The sequence below is a fragment of the Girardinichthys multiradiatus genome, chromosome 11 (genome assembly GCF_021462225.1).
Source record: "Girardinichthys multiradiatus isolate DD_20200921_A chromosome 11, DD_fGirMul_XY1, whole genome shotgun sequence".
In the NCBI taxonomy this organism is placed as follows: Eukaryota; Metazoa; Chordata; class Actinopteri; order Cyprinodontiformes; family Goodeidae; genus Girardinichthys; species Girardinichthys multiradiatus.
The window spans coordinates 19045193-19062365 of record NC_061804.1 but is presented as its reverse complement, the minus strand read 5'-3'; the positions used below and the strand labels follow the sequence as shown (position 1 = coordinate 19062365).

The 17173-nt window shown below is 38.3% G+C and overlaps 2 protein-coding genes and 1 non-coding gene across 3 annotated transcripts; 1 reads left to right on the top strand and 2 right to left on the bottom strand.

The window, feature by feature from the left end:
• Positions 1–692: 692 nt before the first annotated feature.
• On the top strand, positions 693–7957 carry vtnb (vitronectin b). The gene is made up of 8 exons (XM_047378563.1): positions 693–860; positions 1631–1747; positions 1849–2064; positions 2922–3061; positions 4710–4866; positions 5348–5506; positions 6825–7154; positions 7266–7957. The coding sequence occupies exons 1-8, from the start codon at positions 797–799 to the stop codon at positions 7400–7402; spliced, it is 1320 nt and encodes a 439-aa protein (XP_047234519.1). The 5' UTR covers positions 693–796; the 3' UTR covers positions 7403–7957.
• A 4616-nt stretch (positions 7958–12573) lies between these two features.
• Positions 12574–12647, bottom strand: trnat-agu. The gene has a single exon. It is a non-coding gene; the product is annotated as a tRNA-Thr (tRNA).
• A 53-nt stretch (positions 12648–12700) lies between these two features.
• LOC124876910 (paired mesoderm homeobox protein 2-like) lies at positions 12701–14123 on the bottom strand. The gene is made up of 3 exons (XM_047379964.1): positions 13838–14123; positions 13469–13647; positions 12701–13372 (listed from the first exon to the last, which is right to left on the bottom strand). The coding sequence occupies exons 1-3, from the start codon at positions 13962–13964 to the stop codon at positions 12809–12811; spliced, it is 870 nt and encodes a 289-aa protein (XP_047235920.1). The 5' UTR covers positions 13965–14123; the 3' UTR covers positions 12701–12808.
• Between the last annotated feature and the right edge of the window lie 3050 nt (positions 14124–17173).

Here is a 17173-nt window from a genome sequence, read left to right as displayed (position 1 = left end):
CAACGTTTTGATGCCGTTTAAAGGGCGGTCGGTAAATCTTACAATAAGTAACAATGGCCTGACAATGAATGATGAGGAACTGTAAGCATAGCGGTCGTCTTTCTGTGGACACTTTCTGCATCTCTCCATGGTGCTTCATCAAAAACATCTACCAGAAGACTTACAGTTGCTATTAAACATTTAATGAAAGAAAAAAAACTCCACAGATTTGAAATCTGTCTCAAAATATTTAAAATTGACACATGTGATCCTATATACATGTATATGCACACATTTGAAGTATTTATGTGTTTTTTAAAGACTAAAGTAGTAATAGTGAGGCTAAATCTGGAGGAAAAAACTCCAGTGTTTGTTTTTGGTTGTTTATTTATCCCAGAGATCAATAGGATAGAAAGTCTGCAGCGGTTATACAATGTTTCAAGTGAAATTTGGGTTGCTCTCTTTCCAAACTACAAACGCGCTGTACATACATACATCGCATATGTCACATATTTGCATATTTTCATAAAGCTACATGGTCATTAATGTTCGTGGTATCCTCGGAGGACATATCTGTCATGGACAGGACGGAGGTCATACCTTTCAGCTTAATGATCGTCACAGCCGAGCGTTGACCAATCAGGAGAGCAGACGCCTGGAGGTCAGCAGCTTCTAAAACAAATATCTATTGATCCTCTTCACAGAGTGGGGCACACAGCTCAAACACATCAGTTAGTCCACTGGCTGTTATTTCATTAAATTAAAGTATTTCTACAGTTATTTGATTATAATTTGAGAGTTTTTGCTTTGCGTGACCATGACGCCAGCAGTGGTTCTGCTGGGCCTGGTGCTCCTGCTGGACACCACTTTTGGAGCAGAAGGTAAGTCTGACAGAGGATGTTTGGTTTATGACTAAAATAACTAGGTTGTTACATTTCTACCAATATGGATTGTTTTTTATTCATTTATATAGCTTTGTTTGTTTTAGGTTTGTTGTACTTTTACAATGATTATAACACTTCATTTAGCGGTGGTGTTTTTTTATTGTAAAAAGAGGGAATAACCCTAAAAAAGAAAATACTAGAGGACGAGGAAAGAACACCAAGAAAAACGGGCAAAATCAAGTTTACGGCCATTATGTTTTGGATATTTTTTTCATTTTGGCAAATGAAAAATTCAAAAATAAGTTAAACCTTTTCAGAAGTTTCTCTCTTAATAACTCTGTACTCCACATATGGAACAAATTTTTGACACTCCAGCAAGAAAAATCTAACCATTTGACATTTTTTGTCCAAAGATCAAACATCAGCTCATGCAGATCCATCACAATAGATCTCCTGATATAGTTGTTAAATCTGTTATTTCAAGTCAAACATTACAAACAGTCTGTATTAGTAGGCCAGACTCAAATAAATCATGCAGTAGATAAAAATGTGTACAAGTAGTTTAAATATTGGTGTTTCTGAGCCACTTTGCTGATTGCCCCTTTAGTATTTAAAAAGCATCACGGTACTGATAAGGAAGTGTCTTATGTTGTTGAATTGGCACGTTTTCCTCAGTAAATACTCCAGGCAGTTCTTCTAATGTTTGCTGTGACCTCTGATCAAAATCTGCACTTTGTGACTGAAACAAACAAACTGCACTCCCTCAGAGTCCTGTGTGGGTCGCTGTGGCTCCTTCAGCCCACAGAACAGATGCCAATGTGACTCCATGTGTGTATATTACATGAGCTGCTGTGAGGACTTTTACACTATTTGCCCCAAAAAGGGTTAGTGCTCTCTTGGAATATGAGATCTTTATTTTATTTAAATGAAATACGCAATAATTAAAATTGACTGGTGTCATGCATGAAACATATTCTGCTCTAAGTTTCTCGAGGAGACACATTTGAAGAAACAGAGGACATGGTGAACCAGGAAACTTATAGTTACACCGTCACGCCGACGGTGCCCTCTTCTCTGACCCCCCCACCCAACATCAGCTATGGGCCCTCGCCAACCGTTGACCCCAACGCAGAGCCTTGCAGCGGGCAACCTTTTGATGCGTTCTTGCAGTTGAAGAATGGTTCGATTTACGCATTTAGAGGTAAAATCTAGACATGAAATTCTAGACATAATTTCTGAGCAGCTTTTTTGTATGTTTCCACTGGTATTTTAATGATTTATCTTTGATGATGAGCTCCAAGTCTTCAAGGTTGGAAGTCCCCATTTGGCTTTTAATATTTTGGGACTTTACTGTAAAGTCGGATGCCATCACAAGGAAACATTCCTATAATCTTATATGTCCACATTTTAAATAGATCTCAGCACTTACAAGTCGAAGCTGCATAGCTCTAATCTATTGCATTCATGATATAACCGTGAAGTTTCTATTTTGTCTTTCATCAGGGATTTTTCCTTTATCAAATGACTATCATTATTTGATATACCTGACATCTATATAAATATATATATATATATATATATATATATATATATATGGCCTCTTTTTACAGAGTTTAAGTTCATTTAATTGCATAGCCCTTTGGTTACTGACTTGCATCATAAAATGAATTATTATAATGTATTTATTTATTGCAAATAGAATGAAATATATAATTGCAACACAAAATAGCACTGGTGAAGCACACTCACACCAAACATTCTGTTATAAACTTTATAAACAGATGTTTCTCTTTTTCTAGATAAACGATTGGGTGCTATTGTGACAAAAATGGCATAAAAATGTTAAATTATTTTTCAAATGGTCATATTATTTAAGCCTGAAAAGTGTAAGAAATTGTATATCTGGTTTTCATAGCACTTTATCTGCAAGGACCCGTTTGTGTCTCAAGGCTTGTAAATGTGACTTTTTGGGAAGGGTTCAATAAACTTGTACTTTTGAGATACAAAACCGCATCGAAACTTATCTGAAACTCTAACAACTGGTTTCACCTCTCCCAGGTGAATATTTCTTTGAGCTGGATGACAAGTCGATTCTTCCTGGTTACCCTAAACTCATCGAGCAGGTGTGGGGAATCCAAGGACCCGTCAGCGCTGCATTCACCCGGATCAACTGCCAGGGAAAATCATACATCTTCAAGGTGGGAATTTACTTCGAACTTTAACAAAATCTAGGAAAAAGGTTTTTTATACCAAATCATTCAGTCGTTTAAACTGAATGTGATGTTTATGAATCTGGTATTACTACATTTGAATTGTTATAAGTTTAAGTAATAAGTAAATGAGGGGTTTTTTCAGCAGAAGGGTGGATTGCTAAAAATAATGAGCAATATAAGGTTTATATGGTAAAGCTGCATGTAGTTTCTTGTGTGGTAGAGTTTCAAACCATGATGGTCATTAAAACAAAAAAAAAATTAAAACATTACTTGTTAGAAACATCCCCTCTAAGTAAGATTTGTTAAAAGATGATTAAAATGACATTCTGATTTTTCACTGCATTTACCCTGCTTTCCAATTATAAATTGGGAATCCATTTTTGGTTTTCTAAGACATTTTGTGAATAAAAATGAAGTTAACTAATTGAAATAATACAATTTTAATACACGTCTGAAATTATGTCTGAAATTTTGTAAAATATCAGCAAACATATACATTTCGTGTGACAGAACAACACAAAGTAGTATATCCCCACAAAAACGCATCCCCACAGCATTATGCTGCCACCACCATGTTTTACATGTCTTTTGGTTAATTTTCTCCTAAACATGGCCTTTTGCATGTAGGCCAAAAGTTGTGTTTTGGACTCATCTTACCAGAGCACCTTCTGGTCAGATGAGCAAATTCTTTAGGCTGAAACAATTAGTCAGAATAGTCATGATTAATCAATTATTGAAATAATCCTCAACCAATTTAGTCATCTGTATTCCTTAAGCGGAGTATACTGACTTTAAAACATACCATTTGCTGAAAGAACAACCCACTCATACCAGTAATTAAGCCAAAACTGCACAAAACATACATTTTGCATTTAAGATGAAAAAACATCTGCTCTATCCAGAACTCCTTAAGTGGCACAGCTTTAGCTTCACCTGGTACAAATCCTGTAACAAATTTCTCCTGTAACAAATCTATTAAGCACATTTTGCTGTCTGATTATTAGTCGGTAATCGAAAAAGAAAAGTCTGCAGATTAATCAATTAGCTAAATAATTGTTTGTTAGTTCATTTTTGTTAGCAGCGCTACAAATTTTCAGAAGACTTCTGATAAATATTTTTCAACCTTAGCTTTTCCTATACAGGTCTGATTTATAAAATGCTTAATAGCTGTCCTGCCATGTTCCCATGAGCTGTGAATCTCTGCGGCTCATGAGTAAGTATTGTTTTATGATCTAATGCTGCTTTAAACCTTTCCACAACTGTATCCTTGACCTATCTGCAGTGTTTCTTGGTCTATGTGATGTTGTTTGTTCTCTGATGTTATCTAACAAACCACTGAGGCCTTCACAGAACAGCTGAATTAATTTACCACCAGACTGGATTTCATCAAAGGGTTGATAACAAATGTGCACCACATTTTTTTTTTTCATTTTATTTGTTATAAATCTTTAAAACTGATATTTCAAGTACATTTTTACTGTTTCCCCAGAAGTTGTTCTCAATCAAAAGATTTCTTGACAAAAATAAATAGCAGAATTCTGTAAACAATTTATTTATTTTGCTCATAACCACAGAGAAGACATCAGGGTTGTCTAAGCTCACACCATTTGGCTCTGCATATTTTGTGTCTCAGGGCAAGCAGTACTGGAGATTTGACGGTGACGTCTTGGACGAGGACTATCCGAGGGACATTTCTGTCGGCTTTGAAGGCATTCCAAATTATTTGGATGCAGCATTTGCTGTACCTGCACCAAGTCACAGAGGGCAAGAAAAAGCCTACTTTTTTAAAGGTATTTGCGGAGAGATTAGATAAGTTTTGCAGCACTTAAAAGGACAACAGGCTTTATGCTTATCCTGTTTCGCATTGTGCTACAAAAACTTTTGCAAGCAAATATTCCGACTTGTTTGATTAGGATAACCTTTGGAAGAAGAACGAGGGCAGGCTTAAAATTATATACAGTATATATATATATATATATATATATATATATATATATATATATTATATATGTGGTTATAAAAGTGGAAGCCGTGGCGGAAGGGCCTTAATTTACACTATTTCAAATGGCCATCAGAGGGCGCCTGTAGCAGTAGAAATGTTTTTTGTTTTTTTTACAATGACAAAAGGTTTGCAAAGAAAAGAAATAATACAAGTTCATTTCTAAAATAATGTGCAACGTTCCTGTTTTTTATTTAATACATACTGGTTTAATAACAAATAAAAACAAACGTAAAAAAATCACTATAAAAAACATCTGTTTGATTTTTCAGGTGACAAGTATTACCAGTATGAGTTCAAGCACCAGCCGTCCCATGAAGAGTGCATCTATATGAGCAGAACCTCTCCGTCTGTTCTGTTTACCCAATACACAGACCTGTTCTGCAATCAGCCGTTGGAGAACCTCTTCACAGATCTCTTTGGAAGCTTCTGTAAGACCCAGATATGTTGTGCTTGCATCAAGTCATATTCAATAAATTAAAATGTTATTGAAAAGTTAATTTATTTCAGTTACTCCATCACTAAGGTAAACACATTATATATATATTAATCACACACAGACTGGTGTTTTCAAGCCTTTATTTCTGTTAATTTTGATGATTTTCCATTTATAGCTAATGAAAACAAGATATTTAAGATCAAAATATTACATCAGAGCTCTAACAAAAACATTGTCAATGCAGAAATGTGGGCTTAATGAAAAGTATGTTTAATGCCTTCCTAAAGGTTATTTTCAAAAGGTACTTTTAATCTGACAAACAAGGCCCATCAGAAAGCATTTTCTAATTGATTGAATATGACTGTGTGTGTGGGGGGGGAGGGGGTTCCCTCACCTGTCAATTTATTAGGTACACTTCTTTAACTGTTTTCTAACAAAATTAACAAATAAGCCAGTTACATGGCAGCAACTCAATGCATTTACACTTCTACACATGGTGAAGCCTATTTGCTCAAGTTCAAGCAGACCATCAGAATGAAGAAAAGGAAATCAAGTGATTTTGAACGTTGTGTTGTTGTTGGTTCCAGACAGATTGGCACGAGTATTTCAGAAGCTGCTGATTTACTGAATTTTTACAAACAACCACCTCTTGAGTTTACAGAGAATAGTTTGAGAAAGAAAAAGCATCCGGTGAGCGGCTGTTGTGTGGACAAAAATGTATTGTTGATCCCAGAGAGCAGTAGAGAAAGGACAGACTGGTTTGAGATGATTAAAACGACACAGTAGTTCAAATGCAGAACACGTCAAACACTAACGCAGACAGACTACGGTGGAAGAATACCACACTGTCTGGGTGACACTCCTCTAAGAAAACGACAGGATACTGAAACTGAGGACACAACACACACAGGTTTACTGAAATTAGACAATAATAGATTTAGAATTTAAAAAAGTGTTTCTAGGGCAATGAGTCTCAGTTTTAGCTGCAATATTACTGTACTCCAGTGTTCTCCACAGTTACTGGATCTCAATCCAATAGAACACCATTGTGATGTGGTGGAACAGGAGAAAAATCTGCAGCAACTGCATGACGCTATCTTGTTAATACGGACCAAAACGTCTGAGAATGTTGGCAGCATCTTCTTGAATCTGCGCCACAATAAAACAAGGCAGTTCTGAGGACAAACGAATGTCCACCCGGGTACAATTAACATGCATCAAATAAAGTGGCTGGTAACTGCGCAGTATGTTTTATAAACATTTACTATTACTAATTTTCTGCCGGTTATTATTTTTTCCTCTTCTTTTAGACACTCACAACACCAGACCCCAACTCACCATTAGGGACTGGCAAGGCATTAGGTCCCCTGTGGATGCTGCATTGGTAGGAAAGGTTTCTCTCAGTCCTAAGCCCACAATATCTTCTCCACAAGCAAGGCGGGGGGCCAGAGGGCGGAGAAGGAGGCCCGGCAAGAGACGTGGCTCCCATCACAGAAGGCAAAGTCGCTACGTGTTTGACGATATGTGGTTCTTTGACGATTTGTTTGACCGTAACCTAGATTACAGCGACACTGCTGAAGTAGCTACAGTGCAGGATTACAAAAGTACCCCTGTTCAAAATGTCTACTTTTTCAAGCAAGGTATGATTACACTGAGTTATTTTTAGACATTTACTACTTCAATACGTTTACTCATTTTTGAACCGCCTACCCTAACTTTATTTTTTGGCTTGTCTGTTTTCATGTTGACAGATAAGTACTACAGAGTGTCTCTGCGGACAAAACGTGTGGACCCCGTCAGCCCTCCTTACCCAAGATCCATTGCAAAATACTGGCTGGGCTGTGAACATGAAGACTCAACTGATTTACCCAGGGCAGAGAAAAGATAGGCCAGCTAAAACATAGACACATCCATTAATTGTCTATATTACATCTCTAAGTAACAAACATCCTGAACCCAGTGATAATTTCCTACTACTGCATTTATCTTATGCACCCCTCAGGTGCATGTGCTGAAACTTAGCATGATTTATGACGCTTTAAAGGGATAGTTCAGGTTTTCTATAGTAAGGTACTGTTAAAAGATACCAGTTAAGATCTATACAAGATGACTCTTATCGTTTTCATTTACAGCAAATGCAGATTAGTTGGATCTAAATCCTAAAACTAACTGCTAGGCCAGGAGGCGGACAAGACCAAAACAGGGTTCTACCATCCTAAAAGAAACTTCAGTCCCAAAACAATCATAGAGTTTTGAGCAAAAGCTGTCGTATTTGCATTTGGTGATAATTTAGACAGAATACGATGATTATTTACACAGGAAATGGAAGCAGGATGTGGTGTGCCACCAGTGGTCTACTGGTGTAGAACCTAAATGAAAAATCAGCATTAAAGTAAATAAAATTGAACTTCAATTGAAAGTTGAATAAAAACTGAACACATCAGACCTGCTTTGGCCTCAATCCATCAGCTGCAAGTGTATTTTGGAGTTCATTTTTAAATTCTCTTTTTTGGTTTTAAATGTTTCAAAGATCTTGCAAAACCATTCCTCTCCTGAGTTTAATCAGCCCTACTTACGTTTTTGGTTTTTGGCTGAACAGCAGCTTCTGCGGGTACCAACGTCTAGGAGAAAGCTCAGAAGGCAGAGGGCATTGTCTGTTGTTGCTCCTCAGCTTTGGAATAACCTACACTTGCACATCATAGAGGCTACTTCACTGCCAGCTTTTAAAACTTGTCTTGAACCCCATTTTTATTCTTTGACTTTCAACCTCAGTGAATCTAAGGCTACATTCACACTGCAGCTTGAAGTGACTCAAATCCGATTTTTTTTTTGCCCTTATGCGACCTGTATCAAAGCTTTTCATGACAGTCTGAACGATCCAGGCCACTTGGATATGTGGTCCTAAATCCGATACATATCTGATCTTTTTTAATGGAGCAGTCAATGGAGAGAAAGCGAGGTTTCTCATTTAATTAATATTTGGGCGGATACCTCTTTTCAGGCCAAAACTCGATGGGTCTTATTGGAACCGGGCAATATTTGATAGCATTTCCCAAGAAATGGCCCAGTGGGGGTATAGACGTTCCTGGCTCCAATGCCACAGGAAAATAAAATAAAATATTGCAAGAAAAATATTGCGTTGTTAATGTGCTGGCTCCGGTTGGAAAACTTAAAAATCGCAATACCCACACTTCCACCCTTGTGTCCCTGAATTGCGCGTTCCCGTTGATGGGTTCGAGTGCGTAGTGTGTCCCAATAGCTAGCTTTCACGTGACGTCACATAGCTATGCCACGAGAGCGCGGAATGCAAGATGGAGGGCAGGAAGTGAAGTAGCCGAGGATTTGCCATTAACTGTTTATTAACTGTTTGCATCTTCGCCTGGAAACTGGATCTAAATCCCTACAATACGGACTCTCTGCAACGGTTGCCTCCTTTGACATTTTACTTCCTGCCCTCCATCTGAAATCGCACCCTCTTCGCGCGTCATCAAAATCACGTGTCTGAAACCCGGCTATTCTCCAGAGTGGTCCTTAGCCCCGCCCCCTTTGTGCCCTCAATCCGCCCTTCGGCGAAGCCCGCATCTAAGCGGACTTCGCCGAAGTATATTACCCACAATTCACTGCTGCAGATGACGTTCTGAGCAAAAACCAATCACAACCGTCAACGTAATCAGCCATTGAATCAGAATAATAAGAACTGTGTAAACTTTAGACAGTAAGCCGACAAATATATATTTTTTTACTGGTTTTCCAGGCTCATCATTGTAAGAAAGTGGGTTCAGAGTGAGTCCGGGCAGTCAGTAGGTCATAACACTGAAGTTACCTTTCAAACAAACACTGGCGCGGCGAGAGTCTGGTGTATAAACCTCCGTCGCTTCCTGCACTTTCTTCTCCTCAAAACAATTGTTTGTTGGAGTTTTAAATAGTTTTTTTAGCAGCAAGACTGTGAAAACAGCGCTGGTTCCCGCCCTTTTTAATGTTGCAGTTACGGTGCAGAGGTGCAAGTCGATGACGTAACCCCTACTGTCACAATTCTCCAATTTTGCACACTTGTAACCTGCGCACTTCAACCCCTTTATGCACCTGTACAAAGTACACACTTCATAGAGGGGCGTAGGGTGTAGTGTGGGTATTGGGACAGGGCACAGTTCCATCCATATTTATTTCCGCAAACACTGAGCACGCTCGCTACATGTGACTTCGTTGCTTCGTCTACTGCGCTTGCGGGACACTTAAATTTTATGAACGCAGTTCACACAGGAAATCACTACAAGTCATATATATTTGGAAATGTGAACGACCACGCAAAAAAATCTAATTTCACAAAGAAATCAGAATTGAGCATTAAGACCTGCATTGTGAACGTAGCCTTAGTTTGACCTTATTTGTTGTAACTGATTTTACTGCGTTGAATTTATCAACGGCCTTATGTCATATTTTTAGAAATTGTTTCTTTTTACGGGCTGCCTTGCAGGAAGAAGGTGCTGTGTTTGACTCCCGGCTGGGGGTCTTTCTGCACGGAGTTTCCATGTTCTCCCTGTACGTGTGGGTTGTCTCTGGGTACTCCGGCTTTCTCTCACAGTCCAAAAGCATGACTCTCTAAACTTTCCGTTAGGTGTGAATGGGTGTGTGCATGGTTTTTTGTCCTGTCTGTGTTGCCCTGTGATGAACTGGCGACCTGTCCAGGATGAACCCTGCCTCTCACCTGTAGACTGCCAGAGATAGGCACCAGCTCCCCCGTGACCCTGTACGGAAGAAGCGGATGCGAATAGATGAATGGTTTCTTTTAATCTCCGCCAAGGAGGAAATTATGTTTTCAGTTGAGTTTGTTTGTCATTTTGTCTCCCTGTGTGTTAGCAATTTTGCAGAAAAAGGTACGGATGAATTCTTATGATTTTCTTTACCTTCTTGTCTTAGCCCATTGAGAAATCCATAAACCTTTTGCTTCTAACTCCACACAAACAAAGCACAAAGGTTTGACAATCATTAAGGTAAAACATACTTATATGTTCTATCATCAGCATAGTTTCTTGATCATTGCAGTAGAGTTCTGGATCTGGTGATCAAGAATGTAGGAAAATATAGTGCCAACTGAAAATTTGTTACTGTTAGGTAACAAATAAAGCTACAAATGTACAACTAACACCAAACTCTAGCTGAAGCTATAATAGTGATATACATGTAAATCCTAGTGTGAGAGGTAGCTATAGGAATCTGTGGCTTCAGGGACCCATAGGGAGGAGGAGGTGTACAGTCTCTGATTGTCTAGTTTAAAGTATGTTTTTAGTATGTAGTCATGTGTAACAGTTTGTTTCAGCTTTAAAGTGCTTTATAAACACAATTGGTATGGTGAAATAGTGTTCACTTAAGCAGCTATTATATTTTTGCATTTAATCTGCCTTGCATGTTCCATTCCTATACATGTTTCCCACAGGAAGATATTTTGTGGTGCACCAACTCTAAATGCCATTTCCCCTGGAAATACTTATTAGCCCGTATGATATGCAGGTTTAATTTTGGTCACAGGTTCCTAAAAGACCTTAATATGAGCTGCTATGACATTTTTGAGACTGAAGTTGTTTAAAGACATGTAGAAGTCTGGTTTGATCCTGGCCCCTCTCTGTGTAGCAGTTGGTTTGAGGATCTAAGTCCACCTAATCTGGATGTTCTACCAAATTAAGTGTTCTACTTCAAATAAAATTCAAACTGCCTAAAAGCTTTAACATAACCTCCTCTACAAAAAAAAAATCCTGATCTATCTAGGGAGTATGCTTGGCAGTTTCATACCTAACTCACTTCTGTCCCTGAAGCATATTCTCTTCATAACTGTTTACCTTTTCATTTTAATCCTCAAATGCATTTTTTATATTACTGCCAAGTGCTTTTCTTATCTCTTACACTACATTATTCTGCTAGAGTAAAATCGTACGTTACTTTGTAATACTGAGCTGACAACGTCTGATTTCTTCTCAGATTCTTGGTATTGTTGCGTCCTCTGGTGGACAAAAGAGCTCCAGAAAATACACCACACGAAATAAAAACTATAACCACTGATAATGTATTATCTGTATTTGTCATTATTATTTATATTACAATTGTTTTAAATCTTTGTGTTTTCATTACTGTAACAGCTTACAAAAAAAAGATATTTGGACATGTCAGAAGCGTCTTCTGATTGGCTGGTCTGCGTTTGAACTTGAATAAAAAAATTTTTTATCTACAAACAGTAACTCTACTCGTTTCGTGACAATTGTTTTTGTGTCATCTTCTCAAATTTTACGTCCGTCTTAATTTGTTCTGCATTTATACAACGGAAGTCTTCAGTCAGTTCGCTTCCGGTGGAAGTTTTGCGTAGCTCCCTGCTGTGTTGTTCTTGAATTTTCTTACCTACGCCATAAACTACATCGATTACGGAGATTTAACCAAAGATATATCAGAGTAGTTGACATTCAACAAATTTTGACTGAAAAATTACCTATCTGTTTATGTTAGACCTATTTGATCATTGAGACAAAATGAACGAGCCAAATAAAACCAACATAAAATACGCTGATCTTAAAATGCGCCTATAGCGACATTATTTCCAAAATCTCAAACCACACATTTTATACCCGTAATATTTAAGATGTGTTTAGTCCAGTTATTCTATTTTGTTTAAAAAAAAAAAATCTGTTTAGGGGTGGATGTTTTGTTGTTAGTTATTTTAATAATAATTTAAGGGGTGATATGTATTTTTATTACTATTAAATGCATAATCTCTACTATTGTTAGGGAGTCGACTTTTTTTGTGCACAACATAACACGTTTATATAGCTTAACCTAAAACCCTTTTAAACAAAACTGTGAGATACAGTGTTTTGCTCGTATTTCAACAAAAATTCCACCCACAATATGGCGGCGAGGTAGACGTAGGTGTGTCGTTTTGCGTCATTAAACAGTCTTACTATTTTCCATTTCACTCACTCTTATTGTATACGCAAAGTTAATCGGGTCTGCAAAATAGATAAAAGTTGGGCAAGTGACAGTGAAGTGTAAATTAAGTAAAAAAACAAGAACAAAAGGCACCGCTGGGATTCGAACCCAGGATCTCCTGTTTACTAGACAGGCGCTTTAACCAACTAAGCCACGGCGCCGGACGACAGGGTGTCACACACATGCGATTATGTAAAGCAACACCGTGGTTTTCATGTCTTTATTTTTGGGATATTTAGCAATATAAACTTAGATTAAATAATAAACTTAAATTAAATTGTTGTTCTGTGAAGTCATAACACTTTATCACAAGTCAAATCTCTCAGGCCAGAATATAGTCCAACATGGCAGCGGAAATTTCCAGATCAGACAGGCTGAAGTCGAGCAGCAATTCTTTGAGGCACAGATCAGCCAGATCGTCCAAGGACTCATCATTGCAGCTTAACGTCTGGTGTTCGAGCTGACTGCGGAGGCCCTCCGTGGGCTCTACGTGGGCACCTGCAGCGCAGTGGCTGACCTCTGGCTGGGCTGCCTGTGGACATCCGAGTAATGCTTCCAGTTCCCTATAATCCAAGTCATCAAGTCCAGATTGAGGGGTCAAATTGTCAGTTGAATCTTTGTCATGCGAGAAAGAGAATCCAAACAGATCAAGGGATGGATGTGCCAGGGTTGCTGGGGGACTGGGGGACTGAGGTAGAGCTGGGTGGCCAGGTGGCAACGGTGGACTGGGAGTGGATGAGAATGATGGATCCAGGTCAGGCTTTGAAGGGCTGCAGGGTGTAGTATTGATGAACCCCGTTTGGATGCTATCAGCAGAGAGGTTAAGGGCTTCCCTTGTTTGTTTCTTGTTCTTAAAGTAGCGTGAACGACGGTTTTGAAACCACACCTGTTTAAAATATAGAAAAGTATAGGTATTCAGCAATTGAAGCGAAAAGGCCAAAAATAATTTTAACACCTTACTCATCTGGAACAAATGTCATACCTGTATCTTGGATTCCGGCAGGCCAGTCAAAGAAGCGAGAGACTCCTTCATCTTGATGTTGGGGTACTGAGTGATGGAAAAGACCCTCTCCAGCTGGCTCAGCTGCGCCTTGGTGAAGGTGATGCGCTTCCTGCGGCGCTGGTTCTCTGAGCGGTTCCTGAAGCCACCATCAACGTACACTGCAGAGAGATAACACAAAATTAAAACTTTGCTTCAGTTCAGTTTGTGAATCAAAACACACTGTCCAGTGCAGATACCTAAAATCTCTGGTAAAACAATGATAATCAAACCAAATAAAAGAAGACTAACCAACATTAGGTAAGGTTCAAATTAAACAGGCACTAATGTTTTTTTTTTCCGTTCACTCACCTCTGCTGGATTCCCGTGGGTACCTGTAGTCGTTCACCTCCAGAGGTGTAGTGGGCCAGTACTGTCCTGAGTATAACGAGATCATGTCAGGAACATGCCCGACATTAAAATACAACTCATACGCCATTATTTAACTGAGAAAGCCCAAGATGCGTCTTCTTGGCAGTGTGACAACCAGGAAGGTTTTATACTTTGCAGCAGTCACAGAACCATCTCTTACGCCCCACCCTCCTGGCATCCCCGCAGGATGTTGTCAGTCACTAACAACGCCTGGCTTTGATGTGATCCACTGCTGTTTATGGTTGTCCGCCTAATAGGTGTCTGTTTGATCCCTGATGAGCCATTAATGCGCAGATTCAGACAAGACGGAGCTTGTCCCGATCTAGGAATATCGAAATTATCCGACAGAACAAAAATATTTAAGAAAAAAAAAAAAAGGCTATTTAGAATAAATTGCGCCGGTTGGAGAACAAAATCACGCAGACTAAATGTTTTTATATTTTATGGAGTCGTTTTAATTTTCTTTAATAATCTGAAACCAAATTAACAGAGTTGTACTATAAAACATAAAGCATGAATCACTTCTTTCTGACACTTCAGTCTGCGGCACATCCTCTGGCCGGCCTCCCGTTGCGCATGAAAAAAACAAATGTATGTGCGAATGTTGTAAGTGTATTGCAGAAGCCGCAGGAGAGCGAGGCTTTGCTCGTCTATAATGTGCGAAGGTGACAAAAAAGGCTACTTTTCCCCCTTCTTCCTGCTCGTTTTTACTAAATCAAGACGCCAGTACACAGGATAACGCGCAGCCAGTTCCCAAATTAGTGCTAGACCATTATAATCTGAATTTAACCTCCAAACCATAAAACATAACCAAAAAGACAACGTCAAGACATGAAACTTAGATTTTCTTCTTGTTGAATGTGATAAATGTCCTCAAATTTGTTAGTAGAGGTCATTCTGTGAAATGTCATCACATGAGGCAAGAAATAATCTTGATTTGTCCCAAGTGAGCACTTACTCCTGTTCACATTAACAATAGACTAGTAATGTTTCAACTTTAAATGGTAGATGGTTATCACATGACTTTGATTAATTCTTCCAATCGATACAATAAATACAATGACTCTAAATGGGCTGTCGAAACTAGATTACATGAGGTCACATGTCAGGCCATCCTGCATGACCTTTGTGCCCCATTATAATCAAACATGAAGCGGTAACGTCAGAATTAATCAGAATATATCTTGTTTTATCGCGGGGTTTTCTACATCTAATCACACTGTTAGACATGTCTTACGCACTGCACTAAGAGCATGTAACTTTTCAACCAAATTGTATGTTGTGTTAAGGTCCACCCAGAAACATTTGTTTTCTAGTACGGCTTTTAATATATGAGAGGTCTCCACTAGGGGGCAGTATTAGATTGTTTTTACAATAATCATCGAAAGGACGTAAACCTTTTCTTTATCGTTTCTAATTTAGTTGCCATTTTATTTTAAATAGTTTTACTTTCGTGCAGAAAAGCCTTTTTGTTGTGTTTGAGCCTGACATAGTAATTATGTCACCTTTACTTTGCAACGGAACATAACATGACTCCAGTATGTTTCTCACTCTGTAAAGCACATTTGGTGCTTCCACTTTAAAATCCATCTGTTTAAAATGAAGAGGTGCCCGAGCATGATACATTATTGTTGTCATAAAAACATGTCATACTAATTGTTACAGTTCATTACATACATTACGTCTTCCTGTCTTTGCTTCTTGTCTGGATTGTTATTTATTTCTGCTTCTGTCTCATGTGTTGTTGATTACAGAATTACCTAGTAAATGACCCTTTGATGCTTTTTTTCCATAACCTTTTCAATTTTTAATTTCACGTGTTTTATTTTTTTAAACCATCCTATTGATATAAAATACAAAGTTATTGTATTACCATATCATTCTCAATGGTCATTCTGCTTTAATGTTACAGAAACACTCCTGAACAAAAGCTGTTTAATATACATGCAAATATGCAGACATGTGGACTGCCCCCAGATTTTGTAAACTGCAGGGCAGTATTTAGCACTGACTTTTACACCAGATTCATTGTCTTCTTCTAATTATGATTGAAATAAAGACATAACAATCACTCTATATCATTTTTATCAATCTCTGGATCACATTTTTTCTATTCCAATCTGCTTTTGACTATGAAAATCCCACAATACACAAATTTTCTTTCCCCCTGCATGTGAAGACTATTCTTCATGGCTTCAGGTGAAGGTGTGTACACTGACACACTCTGCTCCTGTAGCTCCACACACACCTTTCAGGATTCACCTTCAACACTGGGGCGTGAATGACCCTCTCCACTCAGCTCTCTGACCAATATCCTTGCGGTTTCCTTTACAATACACATACAGCTCTACCCAGCTTTCTGTTTGATGTTGAAACCTTTTCCATATTTCCTGTCAGCCTGGGAAATATTTCTTCCAGTGTTCTCTCCTGTGCTTGAATGTCTCCGTGAATCTCTCTGGATTACAAATATATAAGATCTCAGAAGGGAGACAAACTGCTGAACTCAGAGACAACTGCACCACAGTCCAGTTAGTTAGGATTAATTCAGCATAACTTTGAAACTGAAAGAAGAAAAAGGATATTTTTGTTCAGTTAAATGGTGTAGTGCATCTCACTATATTAGAATCTCATCAAAAGTAAAATTATTTCAGAAATACTATTCAAATCTAGAAATTCATATTTTATACAGACTTACTGCACATCGGATAGTACATATTCCAAGTGTTTATTGCTAATAATTTTGTAATTATCACTTCCAGCGAATGAAAACACAAAATTCAGTTTATGAAAAAGTACCACATTTCACAGAGGGATGAAAAAAAGATTTTTAACACAGAAATATTTTATTAATAGCATGTTATGGCCCACGCAATAATGGGGAACAAGACAGGTGTCTGTTAGACAGTCTTCAATGGGAGGTCATTACTATGAAAAAGTAGCTGTTCTCAGAGTGCTGTATCCGAACATAACAATGGAAAGTTGAGTGGAAAGAAAAACAGTTGTAGAAAAATTTGTGCAAGCAAAGGGTATAACAGGAGCCTTAAATGGATAGTGAAGCAAAGTCCATTTATGAGGGAACATTGCAGATGGTTCACAAGGCATGGACTAAGGATGAAGTCAGAGCTTCAACACCTGCCACACACAGACACATCCCAGACATGGGCTACAACTGTCAAAGTGCTTGTGTTAAGCCAGTCCTAAACATCCAAAGCATCTTAAGTGCAAAAAGGACCAAATCGTTCAGTGGTCCAAAGTCCTCTTTTCAGATGAAAGTAA

Bases quoted from the DNA above. Each gene is read 5' to 3' on its own strand.
- vtnb (XM_047378563.1), top strand. From the start codon at position 797: ATGACGCCAGCAGTGGTTCTGCTGGGCCTGGTGCTCCTGCTGGACACC. The intron at 1,748-1,848 runs GTTAGTGCTCTC...TTCTGCTCTAAG, and splicing joins CACTATTTGCCCCAAAAAGG to TTTCTCGAGGAGACACATTT. The intron at 5,507-6,824 runs GTAAGACCCAGA...CTCTTCTTTTAG, and splicing joins AGATCTCTTTGGAAGCTTCT to ACACTCACAACACCAGACCC.
- LOC124876910 (XM_047379964.1), bottom strand. From the start codon at position 13,964: ATGGCGTATGAGTTGTATTTTAATGTCGGGCATGTTCCTGACATGATC. The intron at 13,648-13,837 runs GTGAGTGAACGG...ATCTCTCTGCAG, and splicing joins CCCACGGGAATCCAGCAGAG to TGTACGTTGATGGTGGCTTC. The intron at 13,373-13,468 runs GTATGACATTTG...TATTTTAAACAG, and splicing joins TGCCGGAATCCAAGATACAG to GTGTGGTTTCAAAACCGTCG.